Genomic DNA, 12,421 nt, shown 5'->3' with positions numbered 1-12,421 from the left:
TGAGTACTGATCAGAGGACCGACCGGCCACGCCTTCCTGCAGGAAGAAGGAATTAACCTCGTAGACAATGATGCCCCTCTGGTGGTGGCAGGTGGCAAAAAGGCAAATATTAGGGTTTGATAAACCATTAGGCTATTTATCCAAAATCTTTGTCAAAAATACAAATAAAATTTGGTCATTGCAAAAATGTCTGAAGGAGTGTAAGATTTTGTACAGTTGGATATAACAACATTCTGAAATTCTGGTAGAAAAAATATTATTCTGTGTTATTAGAGCCTAATTCTTCAAGGAATAATTGAAGCTCAATTTGAAAGTTACTTGGCAAAGGTTGATGGTAAGAAAAAGTGAAGCTCGACATTTATTTACATCAGTTTTTAGTTTTAGTAGGAAAAGTTATTCTAACTGTGCCAGAGTTTATTATCTTTTGACTTTTCCAGATAGTAGGCTGAAACTAAATGCCTTTTTTAATATTTTACTAGTTATCACATAAATGAAAAATACTCAATTCAGCCTTTTGTTTCTTTACATTTCAATTTCTTTACATTTTAAAAGTTTTCTATCTGTTTTTGTGCCTGACAATGGACTGACTAACCATTGAGGGTAAATTTCGCCTCCACCCAATAATAGATGAATATTTATTTTATCCATTTTCTGTTGTTAGATGAGCAGATCTACAGCAAGGATTGTGGTAAATAATTATTTTATTTCAGAAAATTTGCCGTTTGATGACACAATGGACTTTATTGTAACTGGAATATACTTTTTTTTACCTGAAAATATTATAGCTTGAGAGCTTTATTGACTTTTTTATTTTCTTTTGTTGGCTTATAATCAGCAAGTCACTGATGCATCTTTGGATACCTGTAAATCATGTTTGTTTGCACTTCTATAAGTTTTTATTTTCACATTTTTTTAGCCATTATGCTGTGTACTCACGTGATATCAATAATATATTGTTTTGATAGCAATGATTATTGCTCTTCTGCCCGAATCTCTCTCACAGTCAAGCATTACCTTTTAATAAACTCTTCATCAAGTCTCCCACTTCTTTCTTCATTCAATAATTTACCAAATGCCTTCTTCCCTGTTTCAACTCATCACTACAAACCCGACAAAAATTGTTATTTTTTCATCTTCAACTGTTTGTTTTTTGCTCTGTCCCTTGTCCACTTTAGCTTCCTCACCACCAGAGTCATCCTCACACTACTGTCGTGTCTGACTACACTCTCCCCAGGCATGACTTTGTAGTCACTGCCTCTTGTAGATGTCATCATCTGCACAAGATGTGTTCAACTTCTGCCGCAATCACAAAAACTGAAGAACTCCTTAACGTCCTCCGTGGTTCCATCAAATGGATCCAGGGAACTCAGTCTGGTTTGTCGAAACAGAGCCGTGTGTTCCAGCTTTTCCAAGATGACTGTGGACAAGCAGTCAACTAAACCAACGCAAGGCTGACTTTACATTCACAGAAGGTGAATGTTGCTGGATTAAAAAGCTGTGTTTCTTGCTTATCCCTTGTGCTATCCTAGGCACTTCAACATTGGGAGTGGGGTCATCTGGACCCACAAGACAGTGCTCTGAACCTTTTTTCTTCAATGGTTTGTGATCTTTACCGGTGTCCATGGATTACATGAAATCTTTCCACCTTTATCCACCTTTGTCGTGGTAGGGAGAACATGTCAATGTAAGGACTGGGTCATCTGGACCCCATAGGATAGCACAAGGGTTATACAGTCTTTTTCCTGCTGAAAAGTCCAGAGTTTAAACTTTTAATTTCAATTTACATCAGTGAGTCTTTATGGAAGACTTTAAGTCAACTGTAGAAAATAACGTTCTGCTGAAAAATCAGATAAACAAAAAAGCCAGTGAACCATATAAACCTCAAAATGTTTTTTTAAAAAAAAAGAAGGTAGAACTAAATTGTGCATTTACTTTTCTCCAGTTATTTGCCCATAACCTGTTGAGTCCTTGGTGTCTTTGGTGGGGAAGAATAAAGAAGCGCCTAAACATTTTTATTAGGACTTCACACACATCAGTTTACCACAACCTACATGTCCACCCAATGTAACCACGGCAACGGCCTCAGCTCGACAGGCGAGAATGCACCGAGAGTCCTCAACAGTCATCAGACACCTGGAATGCAGACCTAGACCAACATAAGCTTAAACCAGATCAAATCAATGGGATGGTGCGTTGGCTTTATTCAGTGTAAATTCTCAAAAAACTTTACTCTAATACTTCAAAAACCACAAGAATCCAACGAGGCATGGCACAGAGAAATCAAACAACCTGAGAATCTTGATGGCCCTGTTGACCCTGTAAAGCCTGTAGAACATTGAAACTTGTCAACACTTCCCTACCTCCATGCTGTTTTTGCACATCTGACATGTTTATATCTGCACATACCACTTTGCACATATTCACGGAAATTTTTACCCTTTCTTATTTTCATATTTCCATATTTTGCATATTTGTTCACGTCATATTTTGTATATTTGCACACTTTCCCCGTACACTTTTTACTTATTGTATATATTTATATTTCTATATCATACTTTGTTAGATATAGAAATGGTGACTGCTTCAATTTCATTGTTCAAGTGGACATTGACAATAAAGGTACATCTTGTCTTATCTTAAAGTGTAATAAATCTAAACACTTTGCAATTGTAAACAAGCCTGATATGTCCAAGAGAACTATACAAGCCTTAATCCCAAGAGAACCCAAAAAAAACCATGAGAATGCCAAAAGTTCAAGAATGGGAGACCATGATCCAAGTGAGTGCTTTAGCTCAGGATGGAGCTCTACAATGTTGAAGGGCAAAGTGCTACATGTCTGACTAAAGACGGTAATTCTCATTTGTGGATGTAAGTCTTTAAGAATCTCTAAAGAGTAGAAGGATACTCAGACCCAGAAAAGTAAAACAACATCACATTAAGAAACCTAATAGAAATAAATATTTATGTCTGTGGTGTAGAGTTCAAACAGGAAAGGACAATGTCTTTTTTTAAGGCCTGCCCTGATGCTGGGACACACCTTCACCAAACCCAGTGTGTACTGACCACAAGCGATCCAGAACCTGCTTTTGCTATTATGTGATCTTGAACTGGAGACCTGCAACCCAGATGACGAATTGTCTCAAGCCTAGCCTTTGCAGGGCAGCCAATCAGAAGAGAGCCTGACCCAGTTCAGCAGGTTTTAGTTGCGATGATAAGATATAGTGTGAAACAAACAGCTGTTGTAAATTGGAATCAGGAACGATGAAGTCGGTCGTGCTGCTCCTCTCTCTTCTGCTGCTTGCCTTCTCTGGTGAGTTTGTTCATTGTTTAACGAACTAACGGTCATAATAAAGTTGTTACTTTTTCTTAGTGACACAAAGGTGTGATACAGGAGCAGGGTTTCCAGTTCCTTCTTTTCCTCTGATAAAACTGAGCTGGAGGTAAAATGTGTAAATATAAAGACAACTAAAGGATGAGTTCCCTTAGCAAAGGAGTACACCTGATCTTTATTTCATTAAGTATACTTGAGGATAAGTATAGCATGTATACTAAAGACCATGTATGTGTAGTGTGGAAGTATGCCAACTGAATTCTTTTTCAGACTAAATTGGAAAATTTAAAGTTTCATAATATGATAGTGGTTGATAAGTAAACTTCAAGTATACTGCCGTGCTTTTGGTGTAGACTAAGTATACTTGTGGTACACTTAAATTAACTACTTTTTGTTAGGGGTTGTCGCAGAGTAGACCTACTGAAGTTGTTTTTGTTTTGGGTATTATTCTGTCTTCACAATGAGAGAGAACGAAGGTCTCTGACATTACTATCAGCTCTGAACATTTATTTAGTTGAGGAATTTACTATCAACAATGTATGACTGACAAACGTGTCACTTCCTGTTTCCATTGCATAGCACGAAAGCTATTTTTCTAAATTTAGTTTGCATTTGATAATATCTGACTCATGGTTCCCAGAACTACAACAAAGAGTCTTCTTCCTTAAGCTCTTTCTTGTGATGATGAGTGACGTTTATTGTGTTGTTTGTTGAGACATCACATCAAATGAGCCATGCATCCTCTAGATGGCACTGGAACAAATATGATCCACATAGATATTTGATACTAGCGCAGGACACGGGCTGATAATCTACACCATTTGTGTAACAGCAGAGGCAGTGTGCATCTGCCACAGGAGCATTATGTCTACTGGTGTCTTGCTGAAATTTCTCCCCCTCTTGTGCTGTAATTGTTGACTTCACGAAGTCAGACTGAGATACTGAAATTATCTGGAAAGAGGATTCCGAAAAATGTTCTTGGGTTGACTTTGACCCCAAATATTAAACGTCATGTGAAACTAAGCTTTTCACTGCTGAATACCAGATACAGATACAGAGAACATGAAAATCATAGTGTGGTGTTTTAAGTTCTGCATGTACCGTACATAATGTAACATAAATGTACCTGCAGATTCATAGTGATCACAAATAAGCAATTAGTTAGTTACCTGAGATTCACGCTTACTTGTGCAAGCACTGGATCATAATTACCCATACCTCCACATCACCACACACCCTGACATGAGTTTGAAGAACGAGAAGTGGCAAATACTGTGGAAGTATGGCTATGAGGATGGTGTTTGTAGTTGGTGAACCCCAAATGTGAAGAGTCAGGAAAGAGTTCAGCATTTATTGCTTGAAACATATTAATACTGGTAGTCAGGTAGAGGGCACCAATGCGTCATGCTATCCAGCATGCACGCAGCACACCAATATAATTACTGTCCTTTGTTTAAACGTGTCTAAACCATAGCAGACTGCTTCCCTGTGTTCATCTCCAAAACCTCTATCATGATCTGTTCCTCTGATGGATTCATTCCTGATTCCATCCATCCTGGTCACTCCCCAAGACAACCTCAACATCTTCATCTCTGCTACCTCCAGCTCTGACTCCTGTCTCTGCATTAGTCTCTGAACCAACAACGTGGCTACTCTCACCGCTGTCTTCTGCACCTTTCCCTTCTTTCTTGATGACACTCTCGTCGCACATCACACCTGAAACCTGCTCCAGGTAACCTTCCTTGAGTTCCTCTCATTTACACACAGAGGCTGTGCATTGGTGCAGCTGACCTTAATTTCTCTCCCTTCTAGTGGATACCTCCACCTCTCTAGGTGTTCCTCCACCTGGTCTAAGTACAGATCGCAATGTCATCTGCAGACATCAAGGTCCACAGAGATTCTGTCAGATGTGCAAAATATGCAAACACAGATGGGAAGGGAGAACAAAAGTGTATTCAGTTTTTTTCAGAATGGCACACAGACAGAAAACTAGCCTGAAAAGAATGGGACTTCCTCAAAGAAAGGGGGCATTACTGAAGGGATTCTTAGCAGCTCTTAACAGACAGGGTCCAGCTGGGGCAACTGGCTGAGGCAACAAAGTCTTTCGGGAGGAGCTGTTCCAAGTAGGAGCAGGGGTCTTCACAAAGCCCAGAGGGAGACTGAGGTTGACTCAGAAAACCGGTCATGAAGTCCAAGCCCTCCTCCGTAGACAATTCACACACTTCAGTCTTCGGTGTAGTGTTGCTATGGTCACATTGCTTTATAAACAGGGAGAGAGATTTTGGTCATTGTTATTTTCTCAGTAGTACAAGCATTTGAAAGTTCTATTTTTTTTTCTCAAAGTGTGGTATTTTAAAGATCTCATTCCTCTTTTAAACCAATTTTGAAAAAGCAAATGGTATTTACTATACAATATTTTATGCATGAACAGCCATTCTATAACCCAACTATATAACTATATATTTATTCGCATTGTAAATTTTCTTCCCACTACTGTCAACAGTGCAATCTGCCCATGGAGGAACTAAAAAAGGATGATGTATTCCTAACAACAAGTACATTAATGAAAGAAACAGATTTTGGAATTCACATTAAAGCTTTATTTCTACATGTGACTTTGCACAAAAGTACTCTTTCATGATACTCTGGGCTTTTTCTTCCATGCTGATGCAATGTTGAAGTCTGGCCAATAGATGCCACTGATTTCAATGTGTCAAATGCTTTCCAAGCCCACTTTCAGTGGAAGGGGAGTGGAGTTTGTACACGCTCACTCCTGACTGGTGACAGTAGTTGCTCCAGAAACGTTGAGTTAGACTGACTCAGACCAATCCCTGTCGTCTAGCTCCAACATGGTGACTTGCGGAACATCATAGAAAAATGGCGACTGAATTGGCCTCATTTTGGACCAGGAGGTAAAGCAATTTTTATGAGTGACGTCACACTCGCTCAGTCCAGTTCTCTTATACAGTCAATGTTCACAATCCTGAACCAACACAACTGATTCATATTGGTTCAGTGGTGTAGAAAGCTTTGATTTCTCCATCACTGCACATCAGGACTAGGCAAGCAGAACTGGATTTGAAACTACAGGCTAGAGAACTGCAGAGAAATAAAACATTTCTGGCAGAAAAACCCCAGTGAGCAGAGCAATAAACAGGCAGGTGAACAAGTGCTGAGGGTGATTTCTGGGAAAAACAAAGCAGACATGGGGAAGGGCAGTCTCCTTTCAGATTCCTGTCTCACCTCATCTGTTAGTCTGTCATCACCACAACAAACAAGAGGCTCAAAGCTGATCTTTGGTGCTGTCCCAGCTTCACCGTAACCCTTGTGCTTTCCTAGGCACTTAAACATTGGGAGTTGGGTCATCTAGACCCACTAGACAGTGCTCTGAACCTTTGTTTCTTCAGTGATTTGTGAACCTCACTGGTGTCCAAGGATTATATGAAATCTCTCCACCTTTATCCACCTTTGTCATGGTAGGGAGAACACGTCAATGTAAGGGTGGGGTCATCTAAGATAGCACAAGGGTTAAACTCTGTCACACCTACAGATTATCTCAGCACTGTCTTCCTTCTCTCATGCATGACCTGAACATCTCCAACGTTCTTCTGTGTCACTCTTTGGACATTCTTTCACTCTCCTTGATCTTGTTCAACAGTCTAGTCCGAAACTCTGCTGCCACCTCTGCTAAATTCTTCCATACCTCCACAGGAACTTTGTCATGACCAACTGACTTTCCACTCTTCCTCCTCTTCAATTTCTTCCTCACTTCATCCTCACTGATCTTTGCTATTTCCTGCTTCACAACATCCTCCTCTGTTGTGTGCTCTCTAACATCTTCCGCATGTATTGATGAGTCTGAGGAAGCTGGAGTCTGCTTTTGACAGAGGCCAAGACGCAAGTGATGATAGCTACTTAAATACTAGCAAAAACAGCATCAGCATCCAAGTTTTCCTATGAAAAGTTGCATGCTGAAGACAGCAGAAACCACATGTTCTGAGAAGTAATTAGACTTTGACTATATTATGCCAATAAAGATTATTGTAGCAGACATTTCAGAACAGTTGATGGATATGGAAAGATGATGGATTTGTTGTATTTCCTGTTGCAGCTTGAGAATGAAGCTAGCTTTTTAAATATGCGATCAACGCATTAGATTTGGAGGCAAATGTTTCACGATTTATACCTGCATGACACTCCCTGAGTCAACTTCTCTATAATCCTTAAAGACCCATCTCATCTTTTGATCTATTTTCAAAGCTTTCCCAGTGGTCTTTTAATTATGATTGTGCCGTTTTTAGCCAAAATTAAAAAAAACTGTGTCCTTTTCTAAAACATAGTTTCCTTAGAGCGGCAGCAGTTCATTAGAACTTCGCCTCTGAGTTGTAGAGTGTTGACATGGAGCAACCCCGCCCCCTTTCCCCTTCCTGTTGTGGAGCGAAGCAGAGCAGGGAGTTTGTGGCCTGCTCAGCATATTTTGTATTTTCCGTCACAAGCTTTTTTTTATGGCTTGTTTTCTGCCTCTGATTCACAACAATTTGAATTGAGAAATGCTAAAAAATGCAATTTTAAGCCTATTTGTCTTCCATTGTGGGCAAAATGCTACAAAAACACCAAAACACAATTTTCATCAGAGTGGATCTTTAATAGACTGAAACTGGTGAGCAGCCTCATAATGGCAGATGGCCTTTACTCAGGACCAATTTAAAAAGTGGAACTTCAGAGCAATATTATGAAGGCACAGAAACTCTGTCTATTCACAAACCCCCTCAAATTTGAGTTTTGGTTCAATCCCTGGCTGACATACTTATAAAGTGCTAGTAAATCAAAGACTTCCTCTTAAACTGAACTCTGGCTCCCAAACATTGGCTTCCTTTGGTGTTTCATTATTCTTTTTATTCCAGAAAGTATTCTAATTTCCATTGAAAACACAGTCTTTAGACACACTCTTTTATGCATCCCATGATCCCACAGGCCAAACTCTTAACACCACACACAGACACACAAATGGAGTGCCCCACTTGTTACGAGAAACCTTCCTCAAGGTCGTTGAAGTCTTTCAAATGTTTACCTAAAAAGATATTTAATCAACAAGCAAAAATATAGACCGGTGTTCAGGTGTTCATCCAGCTGAACAGATAGTCCTCCCAAACCTACTTCCACTCTCTGATGTTTGTGTTGGAGTGACTCTGTAAACACAAACCCTTCCTCTAGCACACACACTTTTATATCTCAAACAGATGCTTTTTTTCCCCCAGGCCACCACTGAATGAGGTGCATGGCAATAAAAAAATGAGTCAAAATCCCACATCTGGATTAAAATCTAAAAGAAACTCAGCTGCAAAAAATGTTAAATGAAGAGGGCGTTTTTTTGCATTTTCAGAATCTTAGTAAACTGGATGCACAACCAGGCTTGCATAGTATTGAGTGTATGTGTACATGCATGTATGTGTAATATTTGCATGTGTGTGCAGTCCTGTGTCAGGAGGAGCATGCAGGTCTGCCTCAGGCTCCAAAGATGACGGATCCTCCAGCCACTCCTGCAGATGGCCCAGCTGGACTCTCAGAGGTAATCCTACAGGCCCTCCATAAACGTTGGATTCTAATTCTGATTTCTCCTGATCTGATATCAGATCTGACACTGGATTTGCTTTCACACAGCAGACCTTATCCATATTCTGCTGCTCCTGTTGTTGATGGTCAATATTTCAAGTTTTGCTCTCTGTGAGGATCAGAATCCTCATGTCTAGAGGCTTCTACAGACAAAAAGGTTGCATAAACCAGGTGGACATGTGCAAATGCAAAAATCAATGCAAACATTCGTATTTGTACAGACAAAATCTGGAAAAAGTTTTTCTCAATTGCTCACATTTTCATTTGGGAAAAGTGTGAGACATTGAAAGGTTTTAGACATTTATTGAAGAAATAAAAATGTACAAAACCTCAAAAACATGACTCACACAGGGTTTATTTTCGTCACCACTTAGTGAGTTTATTCATTTGATAAAACAGGAATGACTTCGGGTATTTTCTTAATGTATTATGATATGCTGGATTAGACTAAAGTTAATTACCTCAAAGGCTTAGAGCTTTAATCTTAAAGAGTGGCAGTGTGCCATGCAGGAAAGAGCAGAGAATGTAAACATGTTTGAACCTTGTTTCTTTAATAAACCACACAGCAAAAACTTACAGCAACATACAACGTTTGAACATAATTTGTCCACGAATTATGAGCTAATAAAGCACAGAATGAAATCAAACGTTTGAAGCTTCTCTTCTCATAGTAACTATTGACTGTATGTGAGAGCTGGACTGAGTGAGCCCTCCCCCCTGGCATTCCAAACAGGAAGTACATGCTGGCTCCATAGACTTCTATAGAGAAATAAACAGCTGTTACTCAGTCATTCTATTGGTCAGAATAACCATACTTGATCTCTTACCTTTTTTAACATGTTCTTAATAATCCTCTTTTTTTGTGGTGGAAGTTATTCAAGTTATAAACTAAACAATCAGATGCCTCAATAATTAGTATGTAGTCTCACAATGAACGTCCGAACCTTTTGAATGTTAGATTCTTCCAAGCCTGATTTTTAAATTTAAAAAAAAAAAATTATTTCGATAGGTGTGTGGACTTCCAACAAGCTCACTTCTGATTGGTAAGAGTGGTTGCCATAGAAACGTTGACTCAGACTTAGATTTTGGGTTCCAACATGGCCGGGTCCAAATTTCGAAAAATGGCGACTGAACCGAGTTAATTTGGTTGGAGTCAGAAGTAAGTCATTTTCAGTCGATGATGCCTCACTCCAGTTCTCATATACAGTCAAAGATAATACCTCAGTTGGACTCTGTGGGATTTCAGATAAAATTGCTTCCTAAAATTGTGGCAATAATTGCGACACACAAACTCACAGGAACTCACACACTCGTGAGGAGATTCAGTTTTTTGTCCAGTTTTTTTTTTTATCTGACCTCTTCTACAAGACCTGTAGCTGATCTTGTAAAACTTCTGTTGTTAGCTGCTACTTCTTTAGATGTTATTTCAAATGTCTGAGCTGAGACTGCCCTGCTAAACCTTTCTCTGGTCTTTCTCTTCTCATCAGAGCTTCAACCTCTCAGTACACTAACCAGTATATACAATACCTTTCCATGATTTGATTCTGTATCGGCTGATCAAAGCTACTTATAGATATGTTTGCATATACATTTTTCGTGTACCTGGTCCTTTGACCGCTAAATAAGAACATCGGATGTGCATTTATACACGTTAAGACTGAGCAAATATAAAGCATTTACCAAGTTTCTTTGGTTTTCCACCATGTTGTACTCTGAAAACCTTGCAGCCTCACTCATTGAAGCCTAGCCGTTTTAGCAGAATCGATTTCATAAAAACCAATGTGTACATTACCTTTTCTTATGTGCTTTTCCACCTGCTTTATGCAACTTTTTATGCATAGAAGTTTTTAAAAATATGTATCCATGAGGTACTCAAGGTATTTCCTGATTTTTCAGCCTCAATGCGGTGAGACTGACATCTGTACCAAAGAATACAAGCCTGTCTGTGGAAGTGATGGAATCACATACAGCACAGAGTGTGTCCTCTGCCAGCACAACAGGTACGTAACACAGACACGACACACACACACACACACACACACACACACACACACACACACACACACACACACACACACACACACACACACACACACATTTTTCTGTATGTGAAACACATAAACACAGAAAGAGTTATAAATACACAAACAAACACAAAAAACACTGACACACACACACAGGGAAGCATGAACTGACACCCACAGACTCACAAGAAACAGTCAAACAAACACAGACAGACATAGATGCACACAAAGATACACAAACAAAAAACATATGCATACAAATGCTCACATAAGCACATGCGACAATTTAAACTGACAATCAAAAATAAAAACATACACACACATAAACATACTCAAGCAAACAGATTTAAACACACATAAACGTGGACAGAAACACAAGTACATACACAAGGAAACACATACTTAGACACAAACACAAATATACACTCACAGTACTACAGGAACTAACACAAACTCATACAAACATACAGAAACACAACCACAGATAATTACAAATACACATACACACTTTCAAACACAAAAATATATACACTCACACTTAGACACCCAAAAAAACAGAACATGTTCACATAAAGATATGCATTTTTACAGAAACACAGACAAACACAGACTGTGGTATTGTTGTCATCACTCTCATGGACCTAATTCTTTTCTATTTGATGCTCTTTTCCTGCAGGAAGGAGAGGGCTGAGGTGAAGGTGGTGAAGAATGGACCCTGCTCCTCCTAACTCACCTGAGTTTAAGCATGTTGCTGACACCTGTCTAACCAATAAAGCAATACATTCTGCAACTCTTGTATTTTGTGCTTACATCTCATGGTTCAGATGGTCAGTGAACGCTCCACACCAGTCGGAGGGATAGCAAACAGAGCCAGGCTTAAGATGTTTAGTCTTTTCTTAAATAGCCATATCACAAGCCTTTCCTCAAGAGAAATACTCCCCTCCTCCCTTTTTTTTTTTTTTTTTTTAACTTGTCCTGTCCAACAGCTGGGCAGACAGATGAGAGCTGAGGGCCTCTTGTGTTGGACAGATTTTACTTTAACAAGAGGGGTTATTAATCTTCAGACAAACCAAAGGTATGTCTGGATAAACCCCTTTTGTAATTGAGGCCAAACTTTATTAATTTCAATCATGTCTGAAAATCTTTTGTGTTGGACCGGACGGAAAAGGAAAGAGGGGAAGAAGAGAGAGGGACGATAGAGAGAGGGGGGGTAGGGGGTGTTAATAGGAGGGGAAGGGGGATAAGACCATGAAGCAGCATAAAGCAACAAGTTTACTGGTTGTTTATCATTATGGTAAGGTTCAAATGTAGTACAATAAGGGCGGAGCCTGTCCACACTCAAATGTTATAAACACATCAGCTAGCTGCAAAAAATGTCCACCTGTCGACATGTATACAAAACAGATAGTGTTCACACGCATACTTATGCCTTAAAACCAACTAGTGTGAAATA

At 39.3% G+C, this 12,421-nt stretch overlaps 1 protein-coding gene across 1 annotated transcript; it reads left to right on the top strand.

Moving 5' to 3' along the window:
- The first annotated feature begins 3,204 nt into the window (after positions 1–3,204).
- LOC101155016 (serine protease inhibitor Kazal-type 1) lies at positions 3,205–11,758 on the top strand. The gene is made up of 4 exons (XM_004086506.4): positions 3,205–3,310; positions 8,806–8,900; positions 10,841–10,944; positions 11,645–11,758. Exons 1-4 carry the CDS (start codon positions 3,262–3,264, stop codon positions 11,694–11,696), a joined length of 300 nt encoding a protein of 99 aa, XP_004086554.1. The 5' UTR covers positions 3,205–3,261; the 3' UTR covers positions 11,697–11,758.
- The last annotated feature ends 663 nt before the right edge of the window (positions 11,759–12,421 follow it).

This window comes from Oryzias latipes, chromosome 10 (genome assembly GCF_002234675.1).
Source record: "Oryzias latipes chromosome 10, ASM223467v1".
NCBI lineage: Eukaryota > Metazoa > Chordata > Actinopteri > Beloniformes > Adrianichthyidae > Oryzias > Oryzias latipes.
This window is presented reverse-complemented; position numbering and strand designations above follow the sequence as displayed.